The sequence below is a fragment of the Photinus pyralis genome, unplaced genomic scaffold, assembly GCF_008802855.1.
Source record: "Photinus pyralis isolate 1611_PpyrPB1 unplaced genomic scaffold, Ppyr1.3 Ppyr1.4_LG4, whole genome shotgun sequence".
In the NCBI taxonomy this organism is placed as follows: domain Eukaryota; kingdom Metazoa; phylum Arthropoda; class Insecta; order Coleoptera; family Lampyridae; genus Photinus; species Photinus pyralis.
The window spans coordinates 50,057,060-50,075,495 of NW_022170511.1; the positions used below are offsets into that span (position 1 = coordinate 50,057,060).

The window sequence follows — 18,436 nt, forward strand, 5'->3', positions numbered from 1 at the left end:
GCACAAAAAACTCCACCGCAGTTACGTTTTAGAGCTTACAAAAAGTCCATGCAAGGAGTTTTGCGTATTGGCGTAAAATAGAAGAAGATAAAACAATTTACGAATCATATCTAATTTATCTCATACCCTGAGAAAAAGTCAAATCAAAAGAAATATACATATTAAGGATATGAGTAGGTAAGTAATATTAACTGACCAACTACATATTAGTAGTAGGGAACCTACTAGTGTGTTAAGTTGATGAGTTAAAATAATTTATGATCATATCTATACACTGTGTTCAAGATAAGGAATCTCCGAAACTACAGATAGACGATACCACGATGGTCAAATTAGGGAAAAGTTGCGCAGTTAAACAGTTATTATCACAACAAATTCCGATAACTTCCAAAGATATGCCAGGAAAACCGAAATTTGTCAATGTTGATATTTTTTCTATTGTTATTTGTAGAGATACAAAAAAATACAAAATCACTCTCTCATGGTCTACAAGACACCGTTGCGCGATTTTCAATACAATGTTTCGTTTCAGAGAAACATCATCAACTTTATTTTTTTATATGGCCCATAAAAAATACACACTGTATTCACAGAACGGACTATTTATGTGTACAAAAACAAAGCGTATTATTAATAATTTTTTATAATTCTAATAATGCATTAGTAGATGGTGGTTCATCATCAAATTTATACATACAACGTTTACTTAGAACGTGAATTATGTGGATACAACCTATAGTATTTTAATGACATTCTATAAAAATTCTGCAATATTTTATCGTTCTGGTAGTTGCAAAAGTACGTATAACCTCCTTATTCATTTCATAGATCTACATTAGCTTTACCCGGTGGTCTTATGGGCTTTCTTGTTGTTGATTCCGTTCGTATATTTATTTGAATTGTATAGTTATTGCTAGAACCTACATTCGTAGAAATATGATGTCTATTGTACTTAGTTGCGAGAAGCCTCTGTAGATGTGAACCTTCAGGCTCGTCTTGAAATGCTCTTATTAAATAGTTCAATTTCTTTTGCAATGAATAGTCATTAATGCATAAAGCTTGAGTATGACCAATCGAAAAACTTGCTGTATAAACTTCATTTTCTAAAACAAATCAGTGAAACGAATGATTTAAATACATTAAACTTACGCCTGCTATGGTGCAAGTTTTGAACCCCAAAATCCCCCTAAAATAATAAATTGGTCAATATACGTTACTGTGATGTCCAAAGAATGCTACCATACAATTAGTAGGTGTATAACACTAATCCAGCAGGTGAAACTCATAGCGGACTGAGCTATATATTCTCAGTATGTCTAGAACTTGTAAGCACTGGGTACTAGAAACCTACTGATTGAGCAGAGGTACAGAATATTGAAATACATCCATTAAGTATAGATTTTATTAGTTTTCAGAAATACCATTGTTTTAAAATAGGTTAAATCGTAAAGGAATCAGAATATAAACACATAAGTATTCGCCTTGCAATTGTTTTTACTAAGAATAAGTAGGTAACCCATTGTACAAGATTATGATACCAAGAACATATAAAGAGATCGATGTCTTCAAGTCTTCACAGCTTTTCCGACAATAAAAGAAAATTGGAAAAATTTAAATAGAATTTAAGCAAATTATTATTTCGCAATACTTAGTACCTACTTAAGTACCTAAAAGCGACATCAAGTAAGTGAACAAAACTATAACGTACAAAATATTAGAAAAAATAATGTCACCTGTTTATACGGTATCGGTAATTAAAAAGCTCTTCCATATTGGAAAGATCTTTCTATTTGATTCTTTTTCAATGTTTTTAGGGGAACTTTTCGAAAGGAACTCTCCGTATGTGCTGGTTTTGTCCATCTGTCTATCCGTATGTTCCTCGTCTAACTCGAGAACGAAAAGAGACAACGATATCATAAACTTTCGCCAATCGATTTCCACGAGTTCAAGGATCAGTGCTATGAGCCGGATAAAAAGCCCTTTTTCAGAATGCGAGCTGAGTGGCAAAAAATTCCACTACTGAAAATCGTATGCAATTCTTCGTATCTTGTTTTATAATGCTACTGGATTGTACTCCCCGCCACAAGTATCTGAACACCCAGTGTACTTTGATAAATTTTGATGAAATTTTCAGGACAAGTATTTTTTTCGAAATAAGAAACGATGAAAATTTGAACATTATACAAATTAAAGAGGTTGGTGTTCCATGACCTTCGCTCTACAGTAATGTGTTGTTCTATATTTTAGTTTGATGTCTGTAATTCTAAACGTTTGCTGAAAAATGTTTAATCTTGGAGAAAACACGACGGAAAGAGTTATCTACTTCATACATCCATGTGGAGCTAATTTTGATTGAAAAAGTGAACTGATGGTGTCTTGACTACTGTTTAGACTACCTGTGTAATTAATAATAATTTTCGATTTTCGACCTTAATGTAAAAAACGGAATGTGATGTAACATTTTAACATAATACCTATACTCTACAAGTTAATAAGTTTGGCAAGGATTTTCCCGCTAGCCCGCTACCAAAGTTAGTTCTTTTAGTTGCCGGGATAATGAGTACTAACAAAGAAACACAAACAATAAATTTATCATTGAATTTTAATGAATGTAAAATTGGTAAAAAGTAAGCACCTTAAAAGTTCTTTCAATAATTCACACAGTAATACTCTACTCTTCCTTTTGTGACGGCTTTTTCTGTAGTCCTTTCAATAAGGCGTTGACGTACGGATCGCCGTAGGCTGTTGCGTGACTGCTCGCGACCCCCCCTCTACCTGTGCTAAAACTGTTTGCAATGGCAGTAGCACTTCCTGGAAAACCTCCATCAGAATCTCTACCTTTTACTCCTCGATATCCTCCAAACATGATTGGAAAGAAAGCATTATATGAAGGTACCCGTCGACCCTGTTGGAATGGCCAAGACCCTTCATCTTCGTCGCCATCTTCTTCTGCTTCTACGGGTTTCACAGGTTTACGTTTCGGATTACGTTTAGCTGGTGACCCGCCGTTTTGTGGAAACGCGTCTGGTTGCACTCCTCCATTTGAGATTTCTCGATTTGGTTGAACCAGTGCCGGTGGTGTTAAACCGTGTTCAACGTTTTCCTCTACAGGGACATCAAATTCCTCAGGATCTGTAGCACTGTTATGTTTCCTACCAAGGAACGAATTTGTGGCTAAGGTATCTCCAGTAACAAATGCAGTCATTGCGCCTTCGGGGTTATATTCGGAAGGGCCACCATAATATCCACTCAGCATAACCGCGCGTTGTGGTGAACGAGGAAACCGATAGTCTAAAATCGTGTCTCTTAAACTGTTAGAATATTAAAAATTGAATACCTTACCATCGTACGCTAGTGGTACACCAGATATCACGACAAGCTCGAACAGCAGAGTACACAAACCCGCAATATACATTTTCATTATAAGAAATTTAAGATATGTTTGCAACTGAATACAATCAAATCTTGCTTGGTTATATATATTGCACATCTTGCTCCCACCCTTTACATCCCTAAGCACACGCCCAAGATGAAAAGGATGTTCTTCTCGATAATAAAAAATTCATTGCGTGTATTATGTTCATGTAAAATAAGAGTGCCAGACTGATTTTTAACGTTAACAGACTATGTGATTTGTTTAGATAAGTCGGAACTGATTGATATGAATTGTTCGTTCGAATCTTCTGACGTTACGACACACTTGATAGCTGGATACTCTTTAATATTTCTTAGAAATTCCAGTTACCTATTGTTTTACGAGCGTTTTAGTACTAGCATATTTAATGCAACAATTTGGGATTGGTAGAAGTACATGATAATTACCACGTACGAACAAATATAAATCATGTGTTTCATATCTGTTCATGGGGAGAAATTGCGAAAGAAGATTATTTAATTAGTATATTGATTTGTTGTGTGGTAGATGTACCGAAAAATCGCGTTATATTTGGCGGTATTCATTTAGTTGCTTAGAATTCATACGTATAATAATGTACCTACGTGCATCTTTTGCCATGATTTGCCGACGTTTGACGGAGTACAATGCATTTCTAGATTTATTTTAAGAAAACGCCGAGGAATTTTAAAGCTATCTGAAAGATTCATCAATATTGTAAATGATTAGTGACGGAAGCTCACATCGTTTCCTTGTTTACCAAGAAAATCAATCTACGAGTAGTATCAAGAAAATGAGTTTCTTTACTTGGAAAAAATGTAAAAAGCTTCATATGAAGTAAAAGTTTCATAAAGTAAAATTATAAGGAAGACAACAGTTAGTTGGTACATATGTCGAATTTTAATTGATATTTTGAGTTTGATTTTACGAGTATATTTGAGACCACATAGTTTTATGTATGTTGGTGGTATCACAGATATATTTACGTATATCTGTGCACTGAGAGAAATAATATAATCAAATTTTCTAATAAATACCATTGTGAATTACGTTATTACTAATTCCAATTGCCCTTAATGAATAGATTTTTAACACAATTAAACAAGATGTACTGCAGTAAGTCAATTAAAAACCATTTTAATTTAACTACGTTTCTGCAACACCTCACTTTGCTACCTACAGTTATTTTGCGGTTAAATCTTCCTAAATATATTAATACTTACAATACAACAATTTAGTGTCCTATTTAAGGTTGTTTAACGTACACTTATTCTAATTAAACTGTTTATTATTCATAATAAATGCCTTTAATTGTCTCTAAAGAAAGTTTATGTCTGTGCCAGGTTTTCAAATACCTACGGTAATTGATGTAATTACAAATAAAATTAAAATTTGAGTGTAATCAAACAGGTACAGAAAACTCTGTTTAATTATCGTGAATAACAAGTTGTATAGTCACATATAGTATTAAATTTGTTTAATTACTCCTAACAGATTTTTCTCCCAGTGTGGTGTTATACAGGGATGATTCCTATAGTACCTGCCACCGTTTGGGAGCGTGTAGGTGGTGCGTAGGGGAGTATTTTGATATAGGACACTTGGTTGGTCGGAAATCTAAAATAAGGGTGCCAGAGCCAAATTTACCTTCTGGAATTTCGCGCCTGTAGGTAGGCAACCCAACCGGCCGGCGGTGCACACGGAGCGATCTCAGGCGGCGATGTGTGGCTGACACTTGATCAGAATTTTGTTTAAACCCACGAAATCCCGTCTGCAACGACGCGTATCAAGTGAATAAACACTATGGCACGTTTTACTAACACGGAATACGCGGACATGCACTTCATGTACGGATTGGCAAATGGTAACGCACGAGCTGCACGACGAGCGTACGCTGAGCGGTATCCAAACCGTCAGTTACCCTGCAGACAGGTCTTTCAAGAAGTTCACTTCCGACTGTGCGAGACAGGGCAATTGCAGGTAAGCTGACGGAGGCTTAACTTTACACACAGATTCGTGATGCACATCGATACTTGGGTCATTTAAGCACCCATTTCGAAAAGTTTGTTTGTTTACACCGACCTCCTCCTATTTCGCAGCCCACTAGCGCCCGTGATCGCGATCGCCCGTTGGTAAATGCCTTAGAGGAGGATGTGTTGGAACGTTTCGAGGCAAACCCGCGTACTAGCACTCGACTTGTAGCAGATCAGGTGGGTTGTAGTCAACACACAGTGTGGAACATCGCCAACAACAACAACTTACACCCCTATAAGTTTAAGAAAGTGCAAGAGTTACGGCCGGGTGACCATGAAAGGAGGCTGGAATTCTGCAACTTAGTCGTCCAGGAGGAAGAAGCTAATCCGAACTTTCTGAGGAGCGTGCTAGTTACTGACGAGAAAGGATTCTCAAGAGAGGGGACCTTCAATCCTCGTAACAGCCACTACTGGGCGGAGCACAATCCTCATGAAACGTTTACGCGAGGATACCAGGACAAGTTTTCTTTAAACGTTTGGGCTGGCATCCTGGGGACAACCTACTGGGGCCTTACATCCTCCCTCCGCGTCTAAATGCCCATAATTACCTGATTTTCCTGCGCGAGGTGCTACCAGAACTTTTAATGGATGTTCCAGTGAACTTGTACTGGGACCACTGGTTCCAGCACGATGGGTGCCCTGCTCACTACGGGCGGCAGGTGAGGGAACACTTGGACCAAACCTATCCGGACAGATGGATCGGCCGTGGAGGTGCGGTGGAGTGGCCTGCCCGCTCGCCCGACATCACCCCATTAGATTTTTACTTGTGGGGTGTGATGGAAGCGCACGTCTACGAGACTCCCGTCGAATCCGAAGAGGACTTAATTGCGCGCGTCGTCATGGCCGGAGAGGCTGTTCGCCAGGACATAGGAGTCTTCACGCGAGTTCGAGGGGAGTGGTTGGCTAGATGTAGGAAGTGCATTGAGAACAACGGTGGCCACGTTGAACACTTGTAAACGTTATTGCTTTTGACTGTCGTTTTCCCTCCTTCCCTCCCATGTCGCTTCCTCGCGCTAACTCGCTCTGCATCGCTCCGCGCGAAACGTCGGTCGGTTGGGTTGCCTACATACAGGCGTGAAATTCCAGAAGATAAATTTGGTTCTGGCGCCCTTATTTTGGATTTCCGACCCCAAGTGTCCTATATGAAAAGACTTCCCCTAGGCACCCCCTATACGCTCCCAAACGGTGGCAGGTACTATAGGAATCACCCTGTATAGGCATTATTCATTAAAAACTAAAAAGTAATACGCAATCAGGGAACTGAATTCTAATCTTTCTACAATATACTTTTATTTCCATTGGCTGGTTTTAGTAACTGTTTTGATCTATTGCGTTCAGAGTTGTATTTATACCTATACCAATTACCTACATCTGTGTAGTGGAGCACTTGTACCATTGATAAAACATCTTGATTAATTATACCTTCAGAAATCTATAAGTATCTTTGTCAAAAACTTGAAAATGTTCGTTTAAGTTTGAAAATGCTTCACGTTCAATAAGAAAGTCGTGACAGAAATTTATAATATTTACCGTATTTAGAACATTTCAAAGGGCTCTAACAGAATCAAATGTGCCACTGCTTGAGTCCTATAGGTCAGCCTGCAAACGATATAAATTGGCAGTGAAGAAAGCAAAATTTAAAAAAAATCGAATTGAACAAAATACGTCCGCGGGCTCTCGTTTCCATCTAATTTGTTGACACTGTTTGAAAGAGGGCTGTATTTTTGAAAACGCCGAATAGAGCACGGCGCAGAGTGGCAAATTTCACTGATTAGCATGTTTTGTTACTTTAAATTACCAATTATTTAACTATTATACTAGGCACCTACTTATGTGCCAAAGAATGGAATGAGAATTCTGGTAGGGTAAGTCGCATCATGCTCTAGAAATGTATTTTAATAAAAATTATGAAAATAACCCTTTCCCCGCCATTTGAAATTATGGCTCCTGACAAATCGAATGCCCTAAATATAGGTACTCCTTTTTGTCTGCGTACAAGTACGGTGGGAATTAGTACACACCCATACCATTTGGTGCTTCAGAAAATGATAGGTACATTATTATAAGAAATTGCTAGACTAGATGTTTGAAAGTTTGGTCATCGATGGCAATGCAATATTCTAAACAAAAAGTTATATGGACCATTGGCTTTTGACGGGAACGCCGTAATCTTGATAGCTGTTAATTAATTTTTGCTCGCTTCGAATAGCAAAATCTAATTTATAGTGTCCACAATTTGACTATGAACACTTATATTATTTATTGTGTAATAAACTTATGTAAACGCCGTTACAGGCAGGAAAAAATAATATTCAGATTTATACAGTGCGCGTGTCGCATAGCACCCAAATCAGAAAAAGCTGTCAATGAATATGTATTTTTTAGTAAATTTATTGTCTCTAGATCCAAGCCAAGGATTTATTAAAATAGATCAGTCAGCAATGAAGGATGGAGGTGATTGTTTAACTTCCTTTTGTTGGGATTGTTTTTGTTTTTTGCCTATACAATGTAGTCAAAATCCAACGACAAAGATCATACACATACTTACTATACATTCATGATTCACATACACCTAATTTATTTATTCATTTTCCGTAAAACACCTGCGATATTTAAATTTAAATTTATTCTTAGTTGCGATTGGTATCTGCACTTACAAACATGATCAGATTTTCAATAATAAACAGATTAATGTTTTCCGTCCTTTATTTATTCACAAATTTTATAACTGCGGCATGGTGCAATTTTGCTTGTTAGCTATGAAGCTATCGTCTTTGTTTAATTAACTAAACGTACGCGTTGGATTGTAGCGGTGCGGGTAGGTATCTACATATTTTTGCATGGTTTTATTTCTCCGCAGAAGGAATTCACATATTGCAGCACATGATGCTTCTAATAATCATAAATATACAATTTAAAAACGATAGACATTGTCATCCAAAATAACTGCATTTCAAATAATTGCGCAGGAATCAGCCAGCACTATTAATCATAATATTGGAGGTAGTCTTTTGCACAATATTTTGCATTCACCTCACAGCTTATTTTTACCTTTTGTATTTTACAAATCGGTTGAATACTACAATGGACGTGGACGGTACATGTACATGCCATTCTGCACATATAATTTATGTCATGGTTTATCTGAAGTGAAGCACATACGTGCGTTGTGTGTTAATGAATTTCATACATAGACAACCGGGTTCAATATACCTTTTTTTTCCTTGTTTACCAAAATTTCTTAATACGTGGGTTCACCATAAATAGTAGATGATTAGTAAATGCTTTGAATACATTGGACCCCCGATTATTTTCTAGCTTACGTATTTATTTCCAAAATGAAATGAGGCAGTTCAAGTTTAAATGAAGCAACAATGTCTATTCGCAAAAGAAATAAAGAAAATCCTGTTTTAGAATTACGTAATCAAGGAAACGCGAATTTTTTCTGAACTGAGTAATCTATTTTCCTGGACCACACCATGAGACCAAGGTACCCCCTTGCTATGGGCGTCTTGACAAAATGATTTTTACGTTCCATTTCTAACAACCGGTGCCTGGAATACGTCGAATGGCCACTATACTGACCCGGTATTTGGATAGTCCAACTACAGATCACCGAACGCGGACAACTACGCCGGCGGTGCCCACAACGCCGAAAGGTGTACAAGGTATAGTATGCCGACTGTGATCAAAGTGTGAGATCGAAGGGACTTCAGCGCATTTTTGTGTGGCAGATCAGTATTTCATTGGCCAGTCAATCAATAAGATTTTGTGCACACGTAATTCGCGGTTGAAGTTTTGACTACTTTTTGCGTTGCGTTGTGTCCATCGGAGTAGTGTCCACGGTCAATGATCTGGGTTATCCAAATTTCGGGTTGGCGTATTGCCCTAGACCGATAAAGTTACATTTTCCTATGGTCTCAATCTATAATGTTTTTCAAAAGTAGGTATCAGTTTGCTCACAATTTTGGTTGTAGTCGTCTTTTTTCCGAACCCTACGTGCCTACCGTAAGAAACGTTGAGTGTTTTGTAGTTTTTAAAAATCCATCGCCTTTTATATAGACATAACAATACGTAGACAGTTCGCAATTACTTATGTTTGTATAAGTTGTGTGGTTCGATTAATTTATAAGTGTTATGGTACACATTTGGTCACGAACACGACCTAACCACTTAAAAGAACGTGTATCAAACTACTGTGACACATTTACTAGTAACAGCAAGAAAACAATCAGTAATAATCACCTTATATTGTAGAGTAATAAACATTTTATCAATTTTAATAGGAATCTTATACCACTGCATATTTTAGCTGCTTGCAAGGCTTCCATCGTAGCATTACTTGTAACTTCTTTTAGTGGTTTTTTGGCATTATGAAATGTGAATCTAGGATTGTGTAGAAATTATACTGATTCCACAAAATCCTGGAATTACCCTTCCTTTTCAAGTAAAGAAAAAGTAAGTAAAATATTCCTAAAAATAAAGTGTCTAAAATTCGCATTTTGCAGAATCACCGTACCTATAGTGACTCGACGTCTTTCGGTGTTCTACGCGAAACAAAATAGACGGATTGAATAAATTTGCACATGACCGCAGCTGTAATTTAAGCTGTACACTAACATTAAACTCTTAAAAATCAATTTTGAAAGTATAGGTCCGCAGTCCCCTATTCATTGAGGGACTGTCCAGAAACACCAACTCTCCACAAGAAAATGTTTTTTTATGTTTGCAGTACGAAAAGTAAAAAACCCTCATAGCTTTCTAATTATGTTGCCAGTCAAAACCCCATTCCGGAACTATAATTTTTGAAAAACTGATTAATCAAAGAATTGCTAAATATTTTGAAGATAATAAACTCTTCAGTCATAATCAATTTGGGTTTCGTGGTGGGAGGTCTACATCTGACGCTATCGCTAAATTTGTAAGACTTACGCTTAATTGCTTTGAAAAAGGTGAACACGCTTGTGCAATTTTCATAGATCTGTCTAAAGCGTTTGACAGCGTACAACATCTAATTTTATTAGACAAGCTCGAGAAAGTCTATGGTTTTGATGTTACTAGCAAACTCCTCATTGAATCATACCTTACAAATAGGTTTCAATGTGTAAGGATAAATAATAACCTATCAGGAAAACTCTGTATAACGAAAGGAGTACCCCAAGGTAGTATTCTGGGGCCTCTTCTCTTTTTAATTTATATTAATGATATGCCAAGCTTTATTTCTGGAAATGAAAACTGCCTTCTTTATGCAGATGATGCTACCTTACTTGTTGGGGCCGAACACATTAACGGGGCACTAAATAACTCCAATGAATTACTATTCAACGAGGACTATAAACTTATTACATATAAATACAATGAAAACGGTATCTATGATATTATCACTGCGATCACATGATTTATCAACACCTGAATATGTGAAATTTTTAGGAATTTGTATTGATCGGAAATTAAATTTTGATGTTCACGGTAATTTTGTTGCTACGAAGTTAAGCAGAAATATATTTGTTTTGCGTAGATTAGCGAGTAATGTAACTATGAATATTCTTAAAACTGCCTATTTTGCACTCATACATAGCCACTTGCTATTGCTATTAATGTTTGGGGTCACTTTGCTTGTTGGAGGCAATTATTTAAATTACAAAGAAAAGCCGTTAGAATTATTGCTAACATTTCATTTAGAGATGATTGTCGGCAAGCTTTCATTGATCATCAAATATTAACGCTTCCATCTATTTTTATTTTTACTTGTCTTTGTTTTGTTAAGCGCAATGAACATTATTTTGTTAAAAATTGCGATGTTCATAATTATGACACCCGCAACAAATTAAATGAATTTGTCCCTTTTTGCCGTTTAAGACGCAAAACAGTTTTGATTATATCAATATAAAAATGTATAATTATATTCCTCCCAATATTAAGGCTTTACCTTTTAATTTATTCAAATCAAGAACTAAAGCATTTCATATTGATAAAGCGTTTTACTCGTATGAGGAATTTTTCAGTACAGAGTTCTTTTCGTGACAATTAAGTATTGTTGTTATAATTTTGTTTGTTCTTACATTTGTAATATTTTTATTTTGCTTTTGTATTGACTTATGTATGTAGGCTGTTCTACAAAACATTAAATAAGCTTTATTATTATTATTATTATGGTCGGTGTTCCTTGTGAGAACTCAGGTCTAGCCTGGTTAACTAATCGCACGGATTAAAATCAAGTAACGATGTCTGTGTCTGTGTCTGGTGAAGTTATGTAGGGTCCTTAAAAAAAAAAAATCACACACGTACATTGGACATCTAGGGATACCTAGTATGTAATTCGTACTTACCAACATACCTATTGATGGGCACAATAGCCAACGCTATCAGGAAAGAGGAAAACAAAACAAAACAAAAAAAATCATTATAATAAGTCCTGTAATTTTATTAAATGGAGTTTATTGTGTAAGTGTTTCTTGGGCTTTGCGTTTGGGTTGAATACGAGTGGGTTGTATTATTATTATTATTATTAATCAGAACTCAAAAAATAGACGCAAGTACTTCTTTGGCACTTATAGTCTCAATCGTTTTATTATCAGGTTTACTCCATATAGCTCCATTCCGGACAGTTTTACAACAGTCTCGAATTGACACTACATATTTCAAAAAGTTTTTGAAAATACAGAAGAATGGCGATTTTGTGGGCGCTTTATATGTCGGTCGGGCATTCTAATAATCAGCTCTTAACTTAAAAGCTATATTGACGACATTCCTCTCTGCGTTTTTTGGGTGCTAGATACTTAAAACAAGTTAAAAAGTCTTATGCAAACATAAATGACGAGAGCGTATTTTCCTCCTAATAATATTAATGATAGAACCGGGAAAATGTTTCATAATTTTAAGTTTATAATTATAAAAAGCCATTACTGAACCACGAAACATGTTAAAATCGCAGGCGCTGAGCGTGGTTGAGCTTGTATGCATATACAAGAAATGAAGGGCGCCCACAATGCCACAAACTCCACAATGAAAAATAGCTTCTCTCAATCTTTTCGTACACTAACGCTAGACCATGACACGACAAATAACTAAATATTATCGTATAGGTAACGGTTTTGGGTGACGGATCGATCATGGGGAAGTTATCCCTCATCTAAGTGCATTTTTAAACTACAGCGTAAATTGGTACGAATCGTGGGAAGTCTGAGAAGATTGCCGCAATGTTTTTAAAGAACATAAAATACTAACTCTCCCTAGTGTTTACATAGGTACTTGAAGCCTTATGTTATGCAAAGAAGAACGAAGGAAAACTTCTAAGACAATCTGACGTCCACTAGACCAAAAGATCTCGTTAGACGTCCATTTTCTCACCTCGTGGTAGCCCAAAATGTAAATTTACTCTATTAAGCGACTAATGCAATTACGACTCATTCAATTTAAATAATGAAAAACAAACAATATAAGTCATAAATTTTAATTCTATTCCTAATTAAATTCACAGATACTTCTACTTAATCCACAGGCAGCTATAACCATCATAGCTAACTATCCTGTCTTCATTCCTTTTTCGCTACGACAGCCGAAGGGCCCACATTGCTGAGATTTTTGCTCTTGTTCTGTCTATTTCCGCTTCTTTTTCGCACTGTCAACGACGATTCTACCACGATTTCATCAAATGGCTGTCCGAAGGCCGCTGAAGAAAATAATATGCATTATTTATATTTAGTCACACCGAGGTGTGCGTCACTAGGAAACGTGAATTCAGTGAAAATTGATGGGAATTCCTTTCTCAGGATGGAGCTTACGAACGACATTCTATAGCAAGGCGAACGAAATTCCAGAGAAAGGACATTTTTAAAGCAAAAATGCCCAACCGATCCGAATAACAAATTGGTTAATTTTAATTGTCCATTTCAAATGACGCAGGTTTAAAGCATTTGAAGAATTTGTTATAAATTTGGCATATCGCACTGATCACATAAAAAAAATGTACTTACATTTGGCAATCTTCGGTGAATCTTTTGTTTCAGTTGGAGCAGTATAAGAGGTGCATACCAAAACAGCAAAAATGAACACAATAATGCTGAACAACTTCATGCTGCTGACACTATGTAAGAATAGAAAGTGAATTGTGCTAAAAAATTATGTAGGTACAATTTAATCTACCAATACCCAACTCGTATTACTACTTTGCTTAGTAGTCCTTGACTTTTTCGTTAGTGGTCCGAGTCTTGCAATGTAATTAATTTATAGGCACCTGCATATTTCAAAGTAAACGAAAAATAATCAGTTCGAATCGCATTCACATGAACCGGTTTTCCAAATTGAAGGTACAGCAACCTTTTCAAACACTCTACCTGTACATTATACGAATGTTAATATCACACTTATATATTGCGAACTTGTACGTCAATGAACTACATCTATCGAGTTCGCATATCCAATAAAATTGCCAACGAAAGTGGAACAACAATAATCAGTCCCCATTTCCTTCTTGGCCTGGAGGAAACGTCTAACTTTCACTACTTTAGCAGCATTGCAAAGTACAGACATATTTTAATTATAAATCTATTTTGCCAATTTAGTACTGTAGTTATATAAACGAAAAGAATTATTAGATTGTTTTGCTAATAAAAGAAGTGGTCGTTTCTTTCCGTTGAAGTGGAACCAAAAGTTCACATTCTAGAACTTTGCAAATTTCAGTCAGTAGGTATCCTTCATCTTCAAATTTCATTCATTTTTATTGAAATTCCTTTATTCCAAATTATCCTCGTGGCATTGGGAGGAATGAGAGATAAACGTTTTGTTTTATCCATATATTCCAAATTGAAATGTTTCTTTCGAACTATGTGCTTATATTTATTCTCCCTTTAATCTTTGCATTTAATTTACGAAGAACATTTTTGTTTGAATGTTGCACATGTTGTACAGATCCAAGATTGATTAGGTATTATTTATTTTGTGCTAATGATTAGAATCAGAATTAATGAGCAACACATATAAAATATAAAAAAACGTTAAGAGGATTCTATGTACTTACCTAAAAATATGGTTTCCAAAAATTAGCTTCTACGCTTTGCTATGTTAATTCACTTCCTATACAGAACAGTCCATGTACAAGTACTCGAGCCAGCAGAGATTGCGAGGCTCTAATTGCTGTCATTCCCGCAATTAGCAAAATAAGTACCGCCACTTTAGTTTCCACTCCATCTTATTCGCAATAAATATAAGCTGTCAGTAGTGTCAGTGGCAATATATTACGACTCTAATTAAATTTAAAAAACGTCAGCGCATCAGGTGGATATGTAATAGTAACCATATAATGATAGAAGATTACCAAAGTGCTCGTGTGAGATCGAAGGGACTTCAGCGCATTTTTGTGTTACAGATCAGTATTCTATTCGCTAGTTTGATTCCCATTCCCTTTGTTGGTATCCACTACCGACCCCCCTTTCACCCACAATGCGCATTTTGGTGGATTTCGCCCTCCACAAAATAGTATTCAATGTTTGGAGAACACGAGAAAGCGCGATTCGAGCTTTAAGAAATGCAAAGTCGACTACCCCTCGAAGACGCGTGTTTTACAAACGGTTGTTAATTTCGCTCCTAGGAAAAAAAGAAAATTCCGTCACGTAAGAGCCGTGCGCGTTTTTAAGATCTTTCCAACGACACCAATTTGAAAACAATTGGAGCAAAACTGTAGAAGAAGAAGAAAACAAATTGAACAATCACCATGTTAGTAAACCCACCCACCCAGATGTCGCCGACCCCACATCTTGTAGCCCCGTCCCTAAAGTTGTTAATTACCCGACTCCGGTATGTACACGTACACTCCTAGTCTTACTACAAGTGCTCTTCTATAAGGGCCATCATTTCCTGCCAACCGGACAAAGTGAGATTAAAAGCTACCTTTCAATAACACTTTGCAAATGTATGTGCTTGCGAAGTTATAATGAAAGTTAAATAGGGTAGCAGAAGCTATTTGCAAAAATAGTGTGCATGTAGTCCCTGACAGTGTTAATGGTCCTTGTTCTCATAGTAAAGAAACCTACATGCATGTTTAAGTAGTTGTCATCGGCTTCAGATCTAAGTCTTGTAGAACCAAATCACTGCGGAATTAGTAGGTATGCCAGTTTTCCTTGAGGTACTTACGTACCTGAGTGTACTAGTTAATTATACAATGCGATCAAAAATGATTGGCTGTCTAGTCGCCTTTGGAATTTTTGTTTACATGGGAAATCCTATTTAACTTGAACTTCCTAAGGCGACTCGACAGCCAATCATTTTTGATCGCCCGATATTTAAGTGTAGCCTGTCATTATCTATAAATAGGGATTAATATGCAGGAATAGGATGAGTAAACCTATATTTCCAATCCAGATGTTCAAACCAGCTCACACCTCACAACAAGGAAGAATTTCATCACTCTGCCGAGGTGTTTCTAACAAAAAGTGTCATTTTACTATAATGTAACGATTTAGCTGGTGTGCTCTGATTTATCTTATTATTTCATATACGAGTAACACTCTATATGTTTGAATCTCTAACTCTAACAGGAGCAGGACAATATATCTATCCTCATCGCTCACAGGAACAACGGTCGAGGTTTGGGAAAGGATTGGTGAATTCTGCAGCGATTAATACCGTGGGACATGGGGGATTGTACTGGGATAGGTAAAGAAGCCGAGAGAGTTTTACAGTCAATTCGGGAAATACTTACGAAATGGATCTAACTCTGGCAAGGTGGTGCGAAACGTTACAAGAGCGATTCTCGTATCGCCCTTGGGCCGAAATGAAGGTAGACCAATTTTACAGTGGAGTGGGTAGACGCCCCATGCACTGTGTATTTACTGTGACTATATATATTTAGTCTTTCAGTAACTCCTCACAGTAGGGATGACGTTATTGCGCCCCAACAATGCATCTTAGTAATTAAGGTGGCTCATAAGGACTCCCTTTAGCCTAAGGACGTTACGAAAGACTTTCCCTCTCTACGAGTATCTTCCCCAGTTAGAGGTTGCCAAACCGCCAAAGAATCGTATATAATTTAGGGCAGTGAAGATTAACGATGGTTATTCTACAAGTTGATTTAGTGGGTCTAGTATACTTTAAACAGGTAAATTAATAAACACAACAGTCGGTCGCTCTTGATCTTCCACGGTACCATCGGCTAAGATATTCAATGGTTGCACTTAATATTCGCAATACATGAAGTGGAAATCCTTAAACCACACACATTAGACACAATTGAGGGTAGCATTAAAACGAGCTTAAAATGCAAATCATGACAGGAAGCACTAAGATAGAATTAATCAATACTGTTGTTTTACGATTCGACATTCTCCCTTAGTTAATATCCCATTCACAAAACGATTTACGTCAGTTAAAACTCTTCGCAACGCCGTGACGTGAATAGTGTTGACTTTATTTTTGGTTAATAAGTGTTAAAATATAATAATGTTGTACTTCACGAACATTGTCTGCGTATCAAAGATGAGGATTGATGTCGGTGAAGATACGAATAGTTAGCATTGAAACATTTATAAAACATTCAATGCATTGTATTATTAATTTTATCTAATTACCTTTTTGTTTAAACGAGTAAAAAAATCTTAACCTAAGTCTTATCTTTACATATTCCGTTATAAGCATCAACATGAACGGAACCTCTTTAAGAGTAAGGGCAAAATTTTACCGATTGAGAAAGCGTTGAAAGCTGTTTTGCCAATCAAGTCGAGGTGGTGCCTTAATTTGTGTAAAGCTTTCATATTTTTTCCTAATCCACTCTTGGTATAATCGAAAGGTTCAATAAACTGTTGCAAATGCAACTATTGGAAGCAAGTTTATTATTACGTTCTGCATGACGCTAGACAAAAACTAGCTTTACCCCATTTTCGAGCAGAACTTTTCCTACCTTGAATACCTACTGTATTCTTGGAAATGTTGCTGACAAACACTTTCCTTTTAGTTCCATTCGTGGTTCAGCAACTTCCCAAAAAATATCAAACTTATTTGTCTCCCCCACTTCGCATGACATCTCTATTCACTTCCTCAACATATTTGTACTCCCTGGCAATTATAAACCTAAGTAGGGACATTCAAAAACAAAAGATACCATCACGTTTTTTTTATCGTTCTTTTATAATAAAAACTATAAACTATTCATGATCTCCAGGATCCTTCACACTGTATATCATTTATTTATTTGTTATACCTCTCTTGTTCTATGCCCTCAACAGGCTTGCGCCCAATTACAGAGTGACCCGCATTATGCTATCATGCAGGATTTTACTTACGTTATTATGACATATTCCCTAAATTGGAAATTCCGTGCAAGAGAGGTATAGTACTTCATCTAAAGACATGACGCAAGTTGTACGTGCGAACTTTAAAACTTTCAAAATACAAAGATTCAACATTTTAAATGGAAATTTAACCAAAATTAATTAGGGCCGAGATCTCGATGGAACAGACAGACAGACAGACGACGGAAAATGGAGCACATAAGCGTTACCTGAACTTCGTTGTGTTACGCTAAAACACAATATTAATGCATTATACAGAATTCTAATAGGTAATTTGGATATTGGGTGGCTAGTCCAAATATTCCACCCACGCATAGGGTTGTTTATTTTTAGTTGCTCCTGGTTCAACAAGAACCAAGAAACATTAATTAATATGTCATAACCTCCCAGTACCTACAAATTAGGTAATTAAGTATTGAGAAAAAATCTATACCTATCAAACTTGAATATTTCTATTTTAAATCTTCCACTCCTTATCCTTCCACTTCCTAATAGGTAGGGATGAGTGCAACCTAGTGGAACCTTTTTGGTGCGAAATGCAGAGAAATAAATAAACGTAAATATTGGAACATTTACGAACTTAACTTTAAAGAAATTATTTGGATTCTGGAAAAATGTTCATTTTGGTCTTCACCACTACACATTTAATTTATACAGGTATGTACTTGATATTACACATAAAATTATGTATTGATTATGAGTCACATTAGAGCCCAGCCAAGGCATTA

General features: G+C 36.4%; 1 protein-coding gene across 1 annotated transcript; it reads right to left on the reverse strand.

Annotated features, from left to right (window-relative positions):
• Positions 1-2,584: 2,584 nt before the first annotated feature.
• LOC116168587 lies at positions 2,585-3,673 on the reverse strand. Its single transcript, XM_031484504.1, has 2 exons — positions 3,343-3,673; positions 2,585-3,291 (listed from the first exon to the last, which is right to left on the reverse strand). The coding sequence occupies exons 1-2, from the start codon at positions 3,488-3,490 to the stop codon at positions 2,672-2,674; spliced, it is 768 nt and encodes a 255-aa protein (XP_031340364.1). The 5' UTR covers positions 3,491-3,673; the 3' UTR covers positions 2,585-2,671.
• Positions 3,674-18,436: the final 14,763 nt, after the last annotated feature.

Excerpts from the sequence above, each read along its gene's own strand:
- LOC116168587 (XM_031484504.1), bottom strand. The coding sequence starts at position 3,490 with ATGTGCAATATATATAACCAAGCAAGATTTGATTGTATTCAGTTGCAA. Across the intron at positions 3,292-3,342 it reads TGTACCACTAGCGTACGATG|ACTATCGGTTTCCTCGTTCA; the intron begins GTAAGGTATTCA and ends ACACGATTTTAG.